Consider the following 18,935-nt stretch of genomic DNA (forward strand, 5'->3'; position numbering starts at 1 on the left):
GAAGGGGCAGGAGCACGGGAGGAGCCCCCCATGGAATAACACCTGGTGGGACAATGGGGTACAGGCTGGTAGGTGTAGCACTGCTGCCTGTTGGCCTCAGCAGCAGGCGGGCAGGGGGTTCGCGGTGCCCCCCCGGCTTTTATTTGCTCTGCCCGCTGGCTCTGACCAAGGTAAGAGGGGTCCCAGGTCCTGCAGCCCACCTCCCACCGCCTCCCACCGCCTCCAGCAGCTTGGGCAGCACCCAAGGGGGCTTCAGACCCCTCCAGACTTCTTTTTTTGGGGAGCCTCGGCCCCGCGCCTCCCGCTCCCAACCCCGCACCTCCGAGGCTTGGGCATGGGCCGGGGCTCGGCACCCAGGGGTGGGCTTGGGGGGACCGGTGGGGGCCCGGAGCCGGCATTGTGCGGTGTGTGCTGCCCCCCCGCGGGACCGGGCTGCAGCCGCCAGCAGCCTGCACAGGGGCTGGGCACGAGGATCCTGCACGAGGACCTTGCACAAGGACCTTGCACAAGGCCTTTGCACAAGCGCCGTGCACCACAGCCGTGCAACGCACCCACGCAGCGCAGCCGTGCGCCACGGAGCTGTGCTCTGCAGGCTCGTGGGCAGAAGAACCGAGGCGAGGAGGACAACGCCAGGCACCACAGCCCACTGCAACCCCAGCCCTGGACGGCCTGGTGGGCACACGCTGCCCTGTGCCGTGCCCCGTGGGCATTTCCCAGCTCCACGCGCTGGCGCTGCGCAGCACAGGGCTCTGCAGGAGCGCTCCTGCCCCAGGTAGGTCTGTCTGTCTGTCTGTCTGTCTGTCTGCCAGGGGCTGTGAGCCCAGGGGGCTGTGCCAACACCCACCCGCGGCACGTGGAAATCTCGCTTGGACACTTCCAGCCCCCGAGGGCTGCGTTTTGGCAGCGGTGACCCAAGCTGACGGTGTGTTAGTGCCACGCAGGGAGAGGTACAGGGCAGGGGCAGGCTCCTGCGTGCTCCTGGGCCAGCCCTGGCAGAGCATCTGGCACGGCACGGCACGGCATGCTACGGCACGGCACGGCCTCACGTGGCACGGCACGCGTGGTGCGGGAGGCAAACAGCTCCTGCCCCCCTCCCAGACCGCCTCCTACAGCGACGTCCTCCCAGCCGACACCACTCCATGACACGAGGACACGGCCCCTGCAGGTCACTCTTTATTACTAAATAAATAGTCGTATAAATCTTGTGCAAAAAAGTGTGGCAAAAGCCCTTGGCCGTGCTGCGGGGGGTGGCTGTGCTCCCAGCACCCTGCCCGCGGCAGAGGCCCCCAGCACGGCGCAGCCGACAGCCCCAGCACAGGAAAGCAAAGCGGTGGCACCGGAGCTCGTCGGGGTGAGCTGGAGACCCCCGGCACCCCCAGGGCCATCCGGGACCCCCATTGGGATGGACGCCCACCGGGACGGCGGCTGCTGGAGGGACGGAGGCTGCACGAATCCCTGAGGAACGGACGCACCGGGGAGCGCACGTGGGAGCCGCGGTTCTGCGGGCCGTGCCGGGGCCGTGCCGGGGCAGAGTCCGTCGGCTCCGGCACCGCGGTGCTAGAGCGGGGAGCTGGGGGCCTGCCCATGCCGCCGCTCCCGTGCCTCTCCTGTCCCCAGTGTCCCCAGCGGCACCACCACCTCCTCCGGCGGGCAGCTCTTGTTCAGCTCCACCACGCGTGGCACCACCGTCGACCAGCGGTCTGCGGGATCGGGGTTCATCAGAGCTGGGTGCCTCGTGGCTCCCCCCGCACCCGTCTGCTCATGGGGCTCAGCAGAGGGACGAGTGGAGCCCCGAGGGATGTCCCCAGCCCATGCTCACCTCTCCGCAGCCGGCCCACGGTGTGGGAGAAGCCGTAGTACTGGTACGTGTCGCTCTTGCCCGGGTCCTCGCTGATGATGCCCAGGTTCTGGTTCCAGTGGGACCAGTTCACCTCATCCACCCTGCGGGGAAGGGCAGAGCCCAGCGGCTTTGCTGGAGCCGGGCAGCAGCTCCTGTGCCATCCCAGCACCCGTGACACCACCCGGCCCCAGCTGAGCACAACCCACCCTGCTCTAACGAGGCCTAATGAGGAGCCAGTAACGGGCCCTGCAGGGAACACGCCCTTACCTGAAGCACCAGCGGCGGTCGGGCGTCCCGTCGGTGCCCTTCCCCACGGTCACCATCTCCCCGGAGCGGAAAGCTCGCCGCAGGAAGACAGGGAAGGAGCGCTCAATGTCCAGGATGGTGGTGGCCCACTGCCGGGGACACCGGGGACCCCTCAGCCACCTGGGGATGGAGGCACTGGGGTCCCCCGCCCAGACAGTGCCGCTTTGGTGGTCCCCAGCACGGGGACCCCGTGGAGCCCCGCTGCTCAGCAGCTCCCACAGACACACCTGCAGCTTCCAGATGTGCTTGCTCTCCTTGGACACTTGCCCCACCGTCTCCCCCATGAGGGCGATGAGCATGTTGAGGAGCAGCACGAAGGTGAGGATGATGTAGGTGACGAGCAGGATGATGAAGACGCCGGGGTACTTGGCGCTCTCCAGCATCTCCAGGTCGCCCATGCCGATGGTGAGCTTGAAGAGGTCGAGCAGGAAGGTGCTGAAGGTCTGGCTGTCCCGGCACGAGGGGTAGGTGGGCACCGTGCAGTTGGACTGCTCCTCGCCGCAGGACTCGCTGCTGGGACACGGGTTCAGGAGGGACACCAGAGCTGGGGAGGAGGGACAGGGACAGAGAGTCCGTGGGGGCAGCAGCAAGGACGGGGCCGCAGCAGGCTCCACGCTGCTCCGGGCTCACCAAGCCCTCTCCTCTGTGTCACAGGAGGTGCTGGAGGCTGCTCCCGCAGGCAGGTAGGATGGAGCAGGGATCCTTCAGTGCCTCACCCCACCAGCCCCACACCTACCTGATGCGTAACCGATCATGAAGAGCAAATAGACCAGGAGGAAGCGGAAAAGGTCCTTGAAGAGGATCTGCAAGTGATGGAGATGGGGATGAGCCGAGCTGGCCTGCAACCCCCAGGAAGGAGAAGACCCCAGCCCCAGCGGACCTTCTGTATCATGATGCTGTAGGTCCCCGTCAGCTTGAGCCCTCGGGTGAAGTAGAGCGCGTTCATCCAGCCCAGGACCAGCGCGAAGACCATGACGGCCAGGTACGCCTCCACCCCTCCCAGGTACAGCCCCGCCGTCACGATCACCAGCACCGAGTAGATGAAGCTGGAGAAGAGGACGGCCACTACCAGCCACTGTCCCCGGCAAGCCTGGGGATGCCCCGGCTCTGCGAGGCCCCGCGGGTGTCCCCACTTACTAGAGCAGCTGGAAGGAGCCGTCGATGAAGAACGAGTTCACGCCGGGGCACTTCTTCATGAACAGGTCTTTGATCTGGGGAGAGAGGAAAGGTTGGAGAGGGGCCGGGGGCAGCCTGCAGGGTCCTGGTGTCAGGAGGGCATCGCAGCAGGGGCTGGTGCCGGGGGACACGGGGCTGTCACCCTCCTCGTATGGCACCCACGAGGGCTGGGCCACCCCGTTCCCCCCTCCTCACGGCACTGACGTTTGTGAAGAAGAAGAGGATGCCGGTGAGAAGGGTGATGATCTCCCCAGCCAGGCGCAGGTAGTCGATGGTGGTGGTGTAGGGGTAGGGGGGCTGCGGGGAAAGGACACGTCAGTGGCATAGCCCAGAGCCCCCCCCGCTCTGCCCGACGTCCCCCCGGGGACTCACGGGGCCTTCCATGGGGCGGTAGTAGGCGATGAGGGTGAAGATGACCATGGCGCAGAGGTAGGAGACCACGCTGATGTAGAAGGAGACGGCCCCGAACTTGCGCCACTTGTCACGCAGCAGCTCGTTGATGGGCTCCACGGCCAGCATCTCGTGGCGGTTCTGGGGGGGGGGACACAGATCAGAATAGAACCATCCCCGGCCCCCTGGCCCCCCTGGACCCTCCGCACCTCGATCTTGCTGTTGTAGACGAGGATCTCCAGCACGGACACCTCCTCCCCGCAGGTGTCCAGCGAGGAGAGGTCGTAGAGGGAGGAGTAGACGGGGCCGTACGCCCAGTCCTTGAACTTCCGCGAGAGGTGCCGGGCGTCCTCGTCCGTGATCTCCCGACGGATGATGTGCTGGAAGATCTGCGGGGGGCGCCTGGCCCATGGGTCTGCCCCCTCCCGCCCCGTCCGCGGCGGCTCCCCGGGGCAGGGCCGCAGCCCCCCAGGGTGAGCGAGGGGCAAGGGCGGGATGTGAGGAGGGCCTGGGGTTAATTAGGGAACGGACGGGGTGCAAGGAGGGGTTAATTAGCCAGGTTAATCGCCCGCACATGCAGGTTTCTCAAAGCACGTGCAGAGGGCGGCGGCGCGGCGGGGTCACCGTACCCCGATCTTGCCGGTCTTGGCGGCCATCATGAGCGGCGAGAGGCCGTCGTTGTTGAGCAGCGCCTCGAGGTTGGTGTCGGGGAAGAGCTTGGCGCACTTGACGAGGAGCAGGTCGTACATCTTGGTGACGAACTTGGTGTTCTCGCGGGTGTTGTCGGCGATGGCGACCAGGGCGTGCAGCACGGTGTTGCCGCGGGAGTCCTGGCGCCGCAGGTCCGCCTGCTTGTGCCCGTTCTCCGTCAGGTAGTGCACGATGTGGGGCTGGTTGGTGCAGGCGGCCAGCGAGAGGGGCAGCTCTCCTGCGGGGACACCACGCGGTGGGCGCCCCATTACAGGGACATCCCCAAGGACCCGGCCCCGGTGCCGCCAGCCCCCCCCAGCTCACCGAAGTAGAAGTAGCCGCCCTCGTCCTTGGGCTGGAAGAAGCGGCCGCGGGCCTGGGCGTGCACGTCGGCTCCCTTCTCCACCAGCAGCTCCACGTAGTGCTTGCAGCGGCGCTCGATGGCGATGTGCAGGGCTGTCTGACCTGTGCCGTGGGCGCCTGTCACTGCGACCTCACCCCGAGACCCTCCATGGACCCCCCAGACTCCTTAGGGACCCCTACTCCAGTTGCTGAACCTCCCCAGGGTCTTCCATCCTCCAAAATATCCCCACTGCTCCAGTCCCCAAACCTCCCTGGGGTCCCTCAGCCTCCCCAGGGTCCCCCATAGCCCCTCTAGACCCAACCACGTCCCCCGTGCCCCCCTACCCCGGTAGTAGACATCTCGGAAGGGCGAGTTGATGAACTCCCGCATGTTGCCCGTCTTTTCGGCGATGTCGAGGAGGACGGGGATGGTGTCGTTCTTGCCCCCGCTCAGGTTGAGCAGCGCCTTGGGCAGGCAGGTCTTCCCCGTCGAGGGCTCTGGGAGCAGAGGATGCTGTGGGGGCTGCCCCAGACCCCGACCAAATCCCCGGCTCCTCTTGGTGCCAGGGCCGGGCAGTGCTGTCCCCGCAGGGACACAGGAACCGCCGGTGGCCCTGCGCACCCCCAGCACCCTGAGGTGCTCACCTCGAAACTCCTCGTCCGTCAGGCGCTTCTTGTGGGTAAGCAGGAAGGAGAGGAGCCCGTCCAGGCCGGCCGGGGACCCTCGGGAGACGATGTCGAAGAGGATGGGTCTGTTGAAGACCTTGAGGACAGGGGGTGGGTCAGGAGCCGGCCCCTTGGTGCCCGGCGCTGTCTTCCTGCAACAGAAGCAGCAGGACTGAGCACCGCAGCTGCTTCCCTGCTCCATGTCCCCATTTCCCCCCCCCGTGCCTCCATTTCCCTGCTCTGTGTCCCCATTTCCCTGCTCCGTGCCTCAGTTTCCCACCCGCACACCGAGCTCGGAGCAGTGGGGTGCTCCAGCCGGGGGGCTGGCGGGGGCTCTGCCCACCCTAAATCATAGACCCTCTGCTGGGGTGACCCCTGGGGGAGCTGCAGCCACCCAGTGCTCGCAGTCACCTCCCACCTCCCTGTAGCACCACGGGGACCGGGTGCTGCTCCCGTTGTGGGTCACAGTGGCAGGGCAGAGCCTCGTGCCATGCCCCCCAGCAGGGCCAGGCCACGGCTTTGGGTCAGGCTCCAGCAACCGGAGCTGAGCCAGAGATGTCGGTGGCAGCAGGGGACACGCAGCCAGCTCCAGGAACCTGGGGAAGGAGGGACGGCGGCTGCCCCAGTCGGGGTCTCCAGGCCTGGGGAGCTCCCCCTCGGCCCCGCTCGCAGCCCAGGGCCTCGAGGTGCCGGCGGGGCAGGCAGGGTGCGGCACCCAGGTGCCCGGCACAGACGGGCATTGTGTGCCCGGCTGCAGGCGGCCGCCCCGGCTCCGGTTTCCTGACGCAGGCCGAGGGCGGAGGCCCCTCCTGAAAAGCCCTTTCATGCCAGGGGAGCCAGACGTCCCGCACCGGCAGGGAGCGGCTGCAGCACAGAGCCCTCTTTCACGGCGCAGGCAGGAGGGGAAGGGGGGCCACGGTCCCGGCCCCACAGCGGCGTGGGGCTGCAGCCCACGGCACGGCACCAGGCATCCCCACCGGGAGCACCATGTGCCTGGCACCCCGAGTTCACCGCCCAAAGCACCCCTAAATGCCACTCAGGAGCCCTGGGGTCCCGTCCCTGACCCCAGCTGCCTTGCAGCCCTATACCCACACCAAGGTGCCCCCCGCTCCCCACCAGCAGGGGTGTCCCCGGGGTGCTCGGGGGTCCCCGTACTCACTCCACAACCCTCCTGCGCCAGCGCTTGTTCTCGCTGGGGTGGTGGCGGTAGGTGCCGTAGTCGAAGAGGGAATCCATGGGGGCCTTCTTGGGCGCGGGGACCACGGACGACTCGTAGATGGTGGCCTCCAGCAGCTCCATGGGTTTCGGGGCACCTTTCCGGAAGGCCCCGTGGAATTTCATGCGCAGGTTTTGCTTTCCGTCCCCAGCACCCGGGGGGGTCCGGGATGCCTCGGCGGGGGACGGGGTGTCCTCCACCTCGAACAGGTTGGCCAGCGAGGAGAGAGGGAAGGAGTCGTCCCCCGGGGCATCCCCCCCGGCGTCGCGGGGCTCCTCGCTGTCTGCCATGCTCCCCTTTCAGCGGGACCTCTGCTCGCTGCCTGGGTGGCCGCGCTCCTCGGTCCTTCGGCGAGAGCAGGAGACCTGGCAGAGGGAAACCCGGAGTCATTCCCAAATAACTTCCCCTCCCGCCCCGTCCTCTCCCACGGGCACCGTGCCCTGGGCGAGCCGCTGCCGGATCCCACGGCAGGAGCAGCATCCCACCCCGACCCCGGCAGCATTTGGGGCCAGCGGGACCCCCGGCAGCCCCCAGCCCACCTCCCCACCCGCAGGGACCCCCTCACGTCCACGCAGCCCCCACCGGCTCCGGCGCTGCCGGCTTCAAAGCGCAGCTGCCTGGAGCCCGGCCCCGCTGCGGTCAGCTTGGGTGCAGCCCAGGCTGGGGCACAGAGCGGGCCCTGTGCGTGCTGCCCGGCCCCGGGGAGCCACCAGGATGGGGCTGAGGGGAGCCACAGGGGGTCAGGAGCGGGCCCCCCACACCTCACCACCCGGCCGTGGTGCCACACAAGCCGGGGCTGTGACCCGGACCCCGGCACGGCGGGGGGGACGCAGCCTGGGGGTCCTGGTGGGGGGAGCGAGCAGTGTTTGGGGTGAGGAGCGATGGGTTTTGGTTGTGCGGAGGGAAAGGAGACTGGCAGAAAGCCCTGCTGCCAGCACGGCCACACACCTGCCTGCTTGCTGATAAACACCCCCGGGCTCCCCAGCAGCCCCGCTTTCCATAAAAACACCACAAAATGCAGAAATGCTCAGCCCTGCCTCCGTGTCTGCCTCCCAGGAGCGCGCTCAGCCCCCGCTCTCAGACCCAGGGTTCAGAGACAGAAAAAGCAGCCGGGGAAGGTATAATTTGCTGCTGGGCTGCAGCTCTGTACGACAAGCCATAATGTCAGGCTTGGCCCTCCCGGAGATCGCTGCTGGATAACGTGCTTCTAATTAGGCAGCGTGTCGCCACCCGCGGCGGCCGTGTCCCCACGCGGGCAGGGGCTGGGGGCTGCAAATGGCCCCCAAAACTGCAGCAGCACGGGGAGGGGGGACATGGAAAACATCCCCCTCGCCCCCACAGCCCCGAATCCTGCGGGAGGCAGCAGCAGGGGCCCAGCCCCCGGAGATGGGGGGCGTGTGACGGGGCCCGTGCGATTTCTCCTCCTTTCCTTCCTTGCTCTCGCTGCAAGAAATTCCACGTGCACCTGCCAAAGCCGCAGTGACCCCGGCTCTCGCACACCCGACACCGGGCAAACACGGGCTGTCACGCAGCCGGGCTGCCCGAGCCACCAGACCGGGGAATTCACAGCAACCCAACCCCTCCGGCACGGGGCCGGAGCACCCAACCAAGCCCTCTCCGCTGTGCTGGCAATCCCAGCCCAAACCACAGGAAAAGCACAGCTTGAGAGAAAAGCGGCGAGGGCAAAGCCCAAATATAGCTCGGGCTGCCAAACCCAGCCAGAGGCCAGGGCAGAGCCGGGGGGCGCCAGCGCTGAAAGGAGGGGCATGAAAGCACAATGACACGTGGGGATTTTACTATCGGGGTGTAATTTTACTCTGTGGTGGAGCACGGGGGGTGCAGGTAGGGGCTTCCCTGGGGGCAGCATCCCTGCTGCAGCTGGGGAAGCAGAAGGAGGGACATGAAAGCTCACGGCGCTGCAGAAAGCAGTGGTCACGTCCTGGCTGATGTGGTGGCACCTGGGTGCCCTTGCGGGGGGCTCCCCAAGGACATCAGGCCCGGAGTGACCCAGGCAGCACGCGAATGGAAATCAGCTTCCTGCAGGGAACACGCCTCTCCCCGGAGATTTGAATCAGTTTTCATTTGGCTTAACCCGTGGCAGCAAAAACAGCAAGGAGCGAGGCCGGCGCGTCCCATCCCATGGCCATCGGCTGGGGACGACCCCGCTGCGGTCAGTCATGGGTAGGGGACGAGTGGCACCGGGGCCACGGCAGGGCTGGAGGCAGGGGGACGCGAGGCAGAAGCGGGTGACGGAGCGGCTGCCATCACGTGCTGGGGAGGAAGCTTGCTTGGGAAGTGACGGTCTCACAACCGGCCCTGCGAACGCAGGCACTCCCCTGGGCCCCGCCGCTGCCAGGAAAGGTGTTGTCAATCGGCTTTTCTTTGCCTTGTTGACTTATTTGGCTTTTTTTTTTTTTTTTTAATTTTTTAGCCTTCCTCACCCCATGGAGCAAATGACTCAACGCCTGGCATCGCGCGATGTGCCTGCCGGGCACGGCCCCGCCGCTCGCATCCAACACAAACCCTCGCACCCGCACCCAGGTGCGTGCCCAGCACCGGCACCGAGACCCCCCCGGACCCTCCCCAGGGGCCAAACAACATCCCCGGGCCCCTCACCCGGCCACCAGCCGGGCTGCGGAGCCGCTGTGCGGGCAGGTTTGGAGCCCGCAGCACCCCGAGCCCCCCACCCCAATGCACCCCAAGCCCCCTGCCCGCTACCCTCAGCCCCCAGCCCCGCTCCCCGGTCCCCAGCCCCGTTCCCGTCCCGGTCCCATCCCGGTACCGCCCGTCCCGTCCCGCGCCGCTCCCGCAGCCGCCGCCGGCTCCGTCCCGGTCCCTCCCGTCCCGTCCCGGTCCCTCCCGGCCCCGCTGCCGTGGGCGGGCGCCCCGGGACCCGCCCGCAGCCAGACCCGCCCCCGGGACGGCCCCAAAACAGCCGCCCAAAGCCAGGTTAGCGGAGATTTAGGAGATTTATTGAGTTCCTGCCGACGGGCATCGCCACGCCAAGGCACCCGGCGCTCCGAAACACCGCCCGCAGGGGGTCTGGCTCCCACGCTGCTGCCCACGGGGCTGGGGGCACCCAGGGATGTCGCCGGCTCCTCCGCAATGGGCACTGCCAGCATCACACGGGGTGCTGCGCCCTGGGTGCTGTGCCCTGGGTGCTGCACCCCTGGGTGCTGCGAGGTCCAAAAGCAGCACAGGCGAGGAGGCAGAGGTGCAGACGAGGAGGCAGAGGTGCAGACGAGGAGGCAGAGGTGCATTTAAAAGCGAGGGCAGAGCCGAAACTGCATCAGCGGGACGCTGCCGCCAGCCGCGCGTCATTCCTCTCACTCGCCCTGCACGAGGACCAGAAGTGCTCGTTTGTCTTCCTTAGTACAAAAGCTGGGGAAATCCTGAGACGACCCAGGGTACCCCGGGTTTATTGCCAGATTCTCGATAGAAAATTAATTAATTTGTTTAGAAAACAGGCTAGCTACTGGAGCAGAATCAGAGCCGGCCGGCAGCCGGGAGCAGCCCCCGGCCCGTGCCAGGGTCAGGCTTTGTAGCTGAGCTCGGCGTTCATCGCGGCGTACATCTCGTAAATGGCATCCAGGATGGGGGTGACCCTGGAGACAAACTGATGGATCTTCTCGATGCTCTCCTCCTCCTTGACTTCTTTGCCCTTCTCTAAGGCCTTCAGCAGATCCGACTTGTACGGGAGCGCGTAGACCGAGCCCTGCAGGACGGAGGGAAGGGGTGAGGGCACACCGAGTCCTGCCCCGGCTCCGGGGACACCGCTCCCACCACCCTAACGAGCCCCCCGAGCCCCCCAGCCCGTGTCAGACCCACGCTGGGATGTGCCCGGGACGATTCCCGCAGCAGCAGCCTCCCACCAGCACCAGTGGGGGCCCCGGGGGGGCTGTACAGAGAGGGTCCCCTGGAAATAATCCCTAAAATAAATCAAGGGGCTGCACATCTGCAGACACCACCTTATTTTTGCTGAAGCACCACGCTGCTCAGGCAGGGATTTGGGCTCCAGGCAGGGCAGCTGTGGCCACGCTCACCATGAAGAGCTTCTGCAGCATCCAGCCGTGGTACTTCTTCAGCGAGACCTCGTAAGCCTTCAGGGCGTTCACCCGGATGAGGTTCGGGTGCTCCTCGTCCCGCTCGCCGTCGGAGATGCTCTGCAGCAGCACCAGCATGAACTTTAGGCCCCTGCGAGGACAGCGGGGCTGACGGGGGGGGTGGGAACTGCCACATGGGGTGACGGCCCCCGGCATCGCCATGGGGGCACCCAGACCCCCAAAACCCCATAGCCTTGGAGTGGGGCACCGAGCCCAGCGGGGATTTATAGGAACGCAAACACCGCCTCGTCCCCGCAGGGGATGGGAGGGCATCAGCAAACCTCCTGATGGGGCTGCGGCCAGCAGCATTCCCTAAAACTCAGCCCAGGGAGCAGCCGGAGCCACGGGGTTGGGGTTGGGGGAGAGGCACCGCCGGCGCCCTGAGTCACCTCTTCAACCACATCAGCGCCAGCGTGGCGCCCGTCTTGGGCCAGGCCGAGCCGTGCAGCTCCTTCTCCACCTGCAGGATGTCCTGCAGCGTCTTGAACTTGGCGGGGTCGGAGTCGTAAACCGCCCGGATCTTCTGCGGGGGAAGGAGAGGAGAGGAATGGGGACGGCTGCTGGGGGCTGCGGGGCTGGGGTGGTGCAAATGGGGCACCTGCAGCAAGTGCTGGGGATGCTGCGGCAGCGGGGGAGCCCGAGAGCTTCTACGGGGTGATGAAGGGCCTCAAGGGGATGAAGGGTCCCAAGGGGATGAAGGTTCCCGAGGGGGATGAAGGGTCCCAGGGGTTAAAGGGTCCCGGGGGATGAAGGGTCCTGGGGGATGAAGGGTCCTAGGGGACGAAGAGCCCCAAGGGGATGAAGGACCCTAAGGAGATGAAGGGTCCTATGGGATGAAGGGTCCTATGGGATGAAGGGTCCTATGGGATGAAGGACCCCCGCCCGCAGCCCCCCGTGCCCCTACCTTGATGTTTCCAGCCAGGTCAGCCTTGACAGGCGAGTACACGATGGGTGTCCCGAGGCAGTCTGCGGAGGCACGGGGAGGGGACGGCGGTCACTGGGGCCGTACCGGGGGCACCGTGAGATCCTTCCCGGTGCCCGGGGGGTCCTGCCCGCCCCGAGGGCTCTCGGTGGTGCCCGGCCGTCCCCGGTCACGGGCGGGCACAAAGCGGGGCATTGTGCTCCTGCTCCTGCTCCTGCTGCTGCTGCTGCTGCTCCGCCTCGGCCCGGCCCCGCCGCCCTCGGTCGGTGCCACCCCCGCGACGCCCCCGCCCGGAGCCGCTTCCCCGCGGGGCCGGGACGTTCCCCAACGGGGCTGCTCGGCGGGTCGGGCGGGTCGGGCGGGACGGGACGGGACGGGACGGGACGGGAAGGGAAGGGAAGGCGCCGTCCCACGCCCGGCCCTGATGCAACGCCGCCGGGGGCTGCTGCCGGGGGACCGGGGGGGGCAGAACCGGGAGAGCAGAACCGGGGGGGCAGAACCGGGGGGGATGAACCGGGGGGGGCAGCACCAGGGCGGCAGAACCGAGGGGCAGTACCGGGAGGGGTTGTACTGGGGGAGCAGCACCGGGGGGGGCAGAACCGGGAGGGAAGAACCGGAGGGGGTAGTACTAGGGGGGCAAAACCGAGGGGCAGTACCGGGAGGGGTAGTACCGAGGGGGCAGCACCGGGGGGGCAGCACCGGGAGCCCAGCAGCAGCCCCGTGGGAGCCGGGGCGGACCCAGGCGCCCTCTGCCCGACGGCGGCAGCGTCCCGGGGCGGTGCCGGTGCCGGTTCCCGTCCCGGTGCCCGTCCCGGTGCCCGTCCCGGTGCCGTGCCCGGCGCTTACCGAAGAATGGCGGCAGGTGCGCCACGGCCTCGAGGAAGGGCAGCGTCTCCACCCGCCCGTCGGGCGGCAGCGGCCGGAACTCGTGCTCCAGCAGCAGCGCCATGGCCCGGCCCGGCCGGCACCGCACGCCCCGCCCACCGCCCCGGGAAACCACGCCCACCGCCCCCCAGCGCCCCGCCCACCGCCCCCAGCGCCCCGCCCACCTCCCGGCAAAACCCGTTCACCGCTCCGGCACGCCCCGCCCACCTCCTGACACGCCCCGCCCACATCACACAGAGCCACGCCCGCCGTCACACACGCCCCGCCCACCTCCCCGCCCACCAATCAGCTCAGTGAAGAGGCGGTGCCCGCACCCTCGCCCCTCCCTCCCCGCGAAGCGCCGTGCCCCTGGTGCCTCCTGACCCTCGGCGGCACCCGTAGCTGCTCCCCGCGTTGCCATGGCAACGGTCGCGGCCCGGCGGCGGGCGATGTGGCTGCGGGAGGCCCGGGCCCGTGCGGCGGAGCGGGAGGAGCGGGGCCGGCAGCAGTGGGAGCGGGCCGGACGCTGCTTCGCCCGGGCCGCGCTCTGCAGCTCCAAGCAGGCTCGGTGGAGCGAGCCGCGGGCCCTCCCGGCCAGGTGCGGGCGGGGCAGGGCCGGGTTTGGCCTGGCAAGCCTGTCCAGGCGGGCCCGGTGCCGCTCGGTGCCCCCCCCCGACGCCCTCCGTGTCCCGGCAGCTCGCAGGAGGCCCGGCGGGAGGAGCTGGAGCGGCGGCGGGAACGGCTGAGGCGGCTGCTAGCCGAGGAGAGCGAGGAGCTGGCGGCCGAGCTGAGGGAGCTGAGGCGGGAGCCCGGCGAGGCGCTGCGGGAGCGGAGCGGGGCGCTGCGGGCAGCACGAGAGCGGCGGGGCCGGGAGGTGAGGGCCGGGCAGGGCCGGGGGGGTGAGGGCAGGGCCGGGCAGGGCCGCCCAGCCGCCGTCCCTCGTCCCCGTGTTGCCCCCGCAGGTCGCCGAGCGGCTGCTGCACGAGCACTGGAGGCAGAACAGCGCCGAGCTGCGGGAGGTGAGGCCGCTCCTCTGCGTGTCCCGTGCTGGTTTCGCTCCGTTTTAACGGGGAGCTCCTCGCGTGTCTGCTGGTGTCACTCAGCCCGAGTCGCAGAGCAGGGATAGCCAGGCAAATGGCCCGAGGGTCAGCTGCCGGAGGGTCAGCAATCCGTCCTGACACCGAGAGCAGGTTTTCAGGGTCTGTACAAAGCCTTGGTGCTTTCCGGAGCTGTGCGTGCCCTGCCTGTAGTGCTTCCCTGTTCGTTGTTCTGCTGCCGTGCTGCTCCAGCAGCCGCAGCTCCGGTTTCAGTCTCGCTGTAGCATTTCCCAGGACTGGTGTGTGACGCTGAGCTCGGGACCCGTGGGCACCGAGGACACCCGGAGCTCTGCAGGGGCTGGGCCAGGTGCTCCAGGGTCCCCCCGGGTGCTGCTGGCACTGCTGGCCATGCCACCTCTCTGTCTGCAGGTGGAGTCGGAGCTGCACAGGAGGCACGTTGTGGAGGCTTGGGGTGATCAGCTAAAGCAAAAAAAGCAGGTATGCTGCGGGGTTTCTGGTCACTGGTGCTCAGGGCGGACTCCTGGAGCACCTGAGCATGCAGGCAGGTTGTAGGAGTAGGATCTGGCCGTTTGTTTGTTCTCCTAGCATTCATAGCTAAACTTCATGAATTGGATACTGCAATATGCAAATCCTGGATATGGCAGTGTAGTGATTTCAATATGAAAGCATAATAAAGGCCTTCAAATACGTGTTTCAGCAGTAATAATAATAAAATAAAGCTTTATAAGATAATCTGCTCATATTTGTAACCACCTGTGCTTTGTTTTGGCTCAACAAGCAAGAAGCAACTGAACGAGAAGAGAAAAAGCGCTACGAAAACAAATATGAAATTGCACGAAGGGAAGCTCTGGAGAGAATGAGACAAGAGGAAGAGAAGCGTCGGCTGGAAGAGAAGAAGCAAGCAGAGATATTGCTTCAGCAGATAGAAGAACTGAAACTACAGGAGACAGAGGTAACCTTTAGTCTCTTCTCATCTGAGAAGGAAGTTCATGGTTTTACTTGGAAATAGAGCAGCACTGACCCGACCTCTTACCCCCAGGTTTCTTCTGGATTAAACCTGGAACAAACTAGCTGTGGCTATTGTTCTGTCAGTAAAGCAGACCCCTCCTGTGAACACTGGCATATTAACTGAACTCTCATAGACTTCGTAGACTATGGGACAAACTCAAAGGTTTTCTCAGGGATGTCCTAGCTCTCTGAAGTACTCTTAGTTTTTCCTTTTCACATATATTAGGCAACAAAGCTGAAAAAAGAGCAAGAGAATTTATTAAAGCAACGGTGGGAGCTGGAAAACTTAGAAGAAGAAAGGAAACAAATGGAAGAGCACCGGAAGAAGATCGAGCTTGGGTACGGGATCAAATGTAGCTTTCAGCAGGGATGGGTAGAATCCTTTCCTATCTCCATGGCAGTAGGGGCGGCACAAGGAGATATTTCCAATAGCAGGGGTGGGTTGTAAATGTTTGGGTTTCGCTAGAAGCGCCCAGAAGAGCTAATAAGCAAATGCATTGGTGCTGTTACTTCTTGTTCGTGTTAGAGGTAGCAGGTACCTCTGTTGCCTGTAAATATTATCATAAATGTACCTTCCCGAGTGCTGGTATATAATAAAATAGGGCTTCAGAGTGAGTTTAAAAGTTTTTTTTCTCCTTCAGCCGCTTTTTGAGGCATCAGTGTAATGCCCAGTTGAAGAGACGAGCCCAGCAGATACAGGAGGAGCTGGTAAGAGGAAATACCCCTTGATTTATACCTTACAGAGACTGTGTGTTGAAGGAACCATACCCTTTGTGTTTCATTTGTGTCTGCCTCTAATGCCTGCAGGTAAGTAGTTAGGAAACCCCTTCTGGCTTGTGAATGGGGCTGGAACAAAAAGATCATAGAGAATCTGAGCATACCCTCAACACCGTGTCACCAGTAATTTGGTACAGAGTTGTTTTGCACGCAGGATAGAAGGCTGTTGGACAGTTGTTACTCTTTTGGCTTTTCTCAAGGAAACAGACAGACAAATCTTGTTAGCCCTCCTTGAGAAAGAAGATGAGGATCAGCGCCGCCAGTCAGCGAGACGAGAACGGGCTGTCGCAGACGTTGCCTGGATGAAACGTGTCATTGAGGAACAGCTCCAGCTAGAGAAGGAGAGGGAGGCGGAGCTCCAGACTATTTTTAGGTGAGTTTACGCACCTCTGCACTTCATCTAAAGCCACCATGTGCTGGATATTCTTGCCTGATTGGCAGGCTCCATTACTGTTTGTTAAATGTGGACATTAGGAAGAGGTGTGTCGCTGGCCTTGCTGTTGTGGAGGTGCTGCAGTAGAACTGAGGTCTTCCCCCTCGTTCCTTGTGCCAAGTGCCGTGGCTAGGCAGTCAGCATGAAGTGCCTGCAGCTTCTCTGCAAAGACAGAGCCAGAGCCTGTGGTGGTTTTTCAGTTGCCACAGGGCAAGACCTAGTCCATAAATTGTTACCTCAGTTCTAAGAACCAAAAAAGGTAGGAATGCAGAGAACACAAGGATTACCTTTTAGCAGACAGAACTTAAAAGCTGGTTATAAAATACTTCTACATATTCTGCATTTTCGATGTGGTGGGGTTTAGTCTAAGTGAATCCAAAACTGCACATTGTTTCTTGTTGTGTCTCAGAGCCTGTAAATGCAACTTCCCTCAGGTCCCTTATTTGTTACTCACCTTTGGCTCTCCTCAGCTTAGAGACCATCTTCACTGGTGACAGGACTGTATGCTACCATCAAGTTCTAGTTAAACGTTTTGGCACAGAGGAAAGATTTGCACAATTGTCAGCTGTTTCAGCAATGGTCCTCGCTACTGTCCCCTCTGTGCAGTAATTCTCCGGTTACAAGGCAAGCTTCCTTGCTGAGGCCATTCTGTTCTTGGGGCAGACCACAATATCCAAGAAATCCTGCTCCAAGCCAGCGTTTCCTTCACTATGCTACTGCTGTTCAGTAGCAGGGAGGTCAGAGTGGTTCTCCAAAACAGGCACAGGTGGGGTGGACACGCAGGCGGCATGGGAACAAATGCAAAAAGCAAACTGAGCCCTCCTCTCAAACACAGGGTAGCTCATCTATGCCCAGGGAGTGTGTGTGTATGCAATATTTAACTGTAAGCAGTAAACTTAGAGACAATTCTTCTCCTTGCCTTTAGAGAAGAAGCTAAAAAAGTTTGGGAGAAGAGGGAAGAAGAATGGGAAAGAGAGAAGGTGGCCAGAGATCGCCTGATGAATGAGGTGATGCCTTTCTTTGATTCGGTGTCTCTCTTGGTTTGACAAAACTGTTGTTCCCTCTAGTGGGTTACAGCCTCCAGTACTTGAGGGAGAGATTTTCTGTTGGCCTGACACGTTTTCTGATAACTGTTTGACTGTCTGCACCAAGATTTCCCTAGTTCTGCTTGTAAGTCTGGCCTCTGTCTTGACTTAGCTTCTCCCTTAATCCTCTCACTTCACAAAGGTCCTTGCAGGCAGACAGCGCCAGATCCAAGAGAAGATGGAGTTAAACAGACGGGCCCAAGAAGAGTCTGTAAAGTATCGGGAGCAACTGATCAGAGAACTCGAGGAGGCAAAAGAACTGACAAGGCGAGAGAAAGAGCAAGAGAAGGAACTGCAGACGGCTCGCAGACAGGAATTGGAAGCTCAGGTATCGTTTGCTTTTCCAGATGTGTTGTACCCAAATGTTGAAGGTTTTGCTGCAGTGTATTTACACAAATGTTACTTCTGGAAAATGCACAGAAAGGTACTGTTGCAGAGGATTACTGGGCTTCTGAGAGGTCGGTTTGGGACATTCCTAGTCCCATGTGGACAGATAAGTGTCCACACAGCCCGTGGTTTTGTCTTGTAACCTGCTGGCTGAGCCAGTGCTATCGGTGTGTCTGCTAAACCTCGTTGTGTTAAAACCTTGCTGCAGTCCTGCCTCAAAATGCAGGTTCCTGGCCTAGTCTGCACGTGTGTGAGCTGTAACCACCCTCGTATTTCCTCTGCTCAGGTGACAGAACGCCGCTTACAAGAGCAAGAGGAGCAGGAGCGGCAGAGGGAGGAGGAGGAGGAGGAGCGCTCCCTCAGGCAGCGCTGCGAGGAGTTGGTGCGGCAAGAAGCCAGGCGCATGGCTGAGCGAGGATACCGCAGCAGGGTGGGTAGCAGCACCCAGATAAACACCTCCCATAGCACTGAGGCACATCAGGAGGGCTGCCAGCCATCACACAAACAGAATTTTCACTGTTTCTAATCTGCACCTTAGTTGCTGCACAGTGCCAGAGTAGACCAGACCTGTTCTGTCCCTTGGTGCTATTTCTAGCAGAGAGCTGCAGCTCTCTCTGAAGAGCTGCTCTTCTTGTTTGCTGATACATTAGGTCTGGATTTCTAAATAATTTGTGAGGCAGATTTATTGCTACTGCCTCATGTTATTCTAAATGTTATCAGCCACATCTTCTGCCATGTTTTGTCTGGTTCTAAAATCTACTTAAGCCACATTCCTAGCAGATCATGCTTTTCATGAGCTGCTTTGCAAAGTAACTTGCTTCTGTCACTTATTTGACAGTAGCTGCAAGAGCCAGAGAAAGCTGAAAGGGAATATACACCTCTGGAGTATCAAATTTTAAACATTTCTAATGACTTCTTGAAAAGATATTCTTCATTCTCCAAGCATGTTATCTGCATGCTAAATAGCGCGTGTGAACAATTAATTCTAGATCCCATGGATTAGTTACCATCTTCCTTGTTTTAACCTTTAGCTCTACGGTTACCCAAAAGCAGCGTGGACCTGAGGATTTTGTCCTTTATATCTGAAGAATGAGCACTAAATGAAGTTGTAGACTATGAAAAGAACATTTTGAAGAATCAGGGAACTCCTGAAGTAACTCCAGTTTTGGAGTAGCCTACAATGACACCAAGATTCAACGCAGCAGAAGTTAGGTTTCTGAACATAGTTAGCTGTGGCCCAGCTGAACCCAAGATCAAACTTCTGCTGATTTCCATAAATTTGGAGGCGTGAGCATACTTGGAGGACTCCACCCCGAACTGCTTCACTTACTGTGTTCAGGAGATGTATTTTAGTACATGCTACATTGGATCAAAACAGAAAAGGAATTAAACTCACCCTTTCACATTTTAGATCTAAAGAATTTGTGCCTCCTGTGGAACAGGAACCATAAACCTCCAGGTGCTGTTTTGTATTTAAAAGAGAGAAGTAGGATGTGCCTAGAAGTCCCAGCTGTCCTTTAAGGGTTGCTTCATAACACATTGCAAATCAGAAAGGTAATGTGTGCTGTGGCAGTAATTGTTAACATGGCCAGCTCCTCTCTAGGAGCTGTAGATGGCTTCAATAAACTTTTTTTTACTTGTTTCATAATGAATAATCGTAAGCTGACCATCT

At 62.2% G+C, this 18,935-nt stretch overlaps 3 protein-coding genes across 3 annotated transcripts; 1 reads left to right on the forward strand and 2 right to left on the reverse strand.

Moving 5' to 3' along the window:
- Nucleotides 1-1,170: 1,170 nt before the first annotated feature.
- Nucleotides 1,171-9,459, reverse strand: TRPV4 (transient receptor potential cation channel subfamily V member 4). The gene is made up of 16 exons (XM_084297039.1): nucleotides 9,409-9,459; nucleotides 6,570-6,991; nucleotides 5,390-5,562; nucleotides 5,090-5,242; nucleotides 4,727-4,867; nucleotides 4,342-4,640; nucleotides 3,922-4,101; nucleotides 3,695-3,853; nucleotides 3,527-3,619; nucleotides 3,284-3,357; nucleotides 3,027-3,192; nucleotides 2,883-2,949; nucleotides 2,374-2,690; nucleotides 2,108-2,235; nucleotides 1,820-1,941; nucleotides 1,171-1,700 (listed from the first exon to the last, which is right to left on the reverse strand). Exons 2-16 carry the CDS (start codon nucleotides 6,914-6,916, stop codon nucleotides 1,558-1,560), a joined length of 2,562 nt encoding a protein of 853 aa, XP_084153165.1. The 5' UTR covers nucleotides 6,917-6,991; nucleotides 9,409-9,459; the 3' UTR covers nucleotides 1,171-1,557.
- A 183-nt stretch (nucleotides 9,460-9,642) lies between these two features.
- Nucleotides 9,643-12,629, reverse strand: GLTP (glycolipid transfer protein). The gene is made up of 5 exons (XM_084297372.1): nucleotides 12,498-12,629; nucleotides 11,634-11,695; nucleotides 11,119-11,252; nucleotides 10,670-10,820; nucleotides 9,643-10,341 (listed from the first exon to the last, which is right to left on the reverse strand). Exons 1-5 carry the CDS (start codon nucleotides 12,598-12,600, stop codon nucleotides 10,159-10,161), a joined length of 633 nt encoding a protein of 210 aa, XP_084153498.1. The 5' UTR covers nucleotides 12,601-12,629; the 3' UTR covers nucleotides 9,643-10,158.
- A 335-nt stretch (nucleotides 12,630-12,964) lies between these two features.
- Nucleotides 12,965-18,698, forward strand: TCHP (trichoplein keratin filament binding; the record flags this gene model as incomplete). Its single annotated transcript, XM_084297463.1, is given in 12 exon segments — nucleotides 12,965-13,192; nucleotides 13,195-13,389; nucleotides 13,478-13,534; nucleotides 13,982-14,050; nucleotides 14,352-14,525; nucleotides 14,808-14,920; nucleotides 15,223-15,289; nucleotides 15,559-15,731; nucleotides 16,717-16,798; nucleotides 17,019-17,204; nucleotides 17,550-17,693; nucleotides 18,295-18,698. Coding segments are annotated over 12 exon segments (1,521 nt in total). The 3' UTR covers nucleotides 18,328-18,698.
- Nucleotides 18,699-18,935: the final 237 nt, after the last annotated feature.

Source organism: Netta rufina (assembly GCF_964035555.1).
Source record: "Netta rufina genome assembly, chromosome: 17".
NCBI lineage: Eukaryota > Metazoa > Chordata > Aves > Anseriformes > Anatidae > Netta > Netta rufina.

Coding starts and splice junctions, on each gene's coding strand:
- TRPV4 (XM_084297039.1), bottom strand. CDS start 6,916: ATGGCAGACAGCGAGGAGCCCCGCGACGCCGGGGGGGATGCCCCGGGG. Junction 5,243..5,389: donor GACGGACGAGGAGTTTCGAG/GTGAGCACCTCA, acceptor CTCTGCTCCCAG/AGCCCTCGACGGGGAAGACC. Junction 4,641..4,726: donor GGGCGGCTACTTCTACTTCG/GTGAGCTGGGGG, acceptor GTGTCCCCGCAG/GAGAGCTGCCCCTCTCGCTG.
- GLTP (XM_084297372.1), bottom strand. CDS start 12,600: ATGGCGCTGCTGCTGGAGCACGAGTTCCGGCCGCTGCCGCCCGACGGG. Junction 10,821..11,118: donor GCGCTGATGTGGTTGAAGAG/GTGACTCAGGGC, acceptor CTGTCCTCGCAG/GGGCCTAAAGTTCATGCTGG. Junction 10,342..10,669: donor TGCTGCAGAAGCTCTTCATG/GTGAGCGTGGCC, acceptor TCCGTCCTGCAG/GGCTCGGTCTACGCGCTCCC.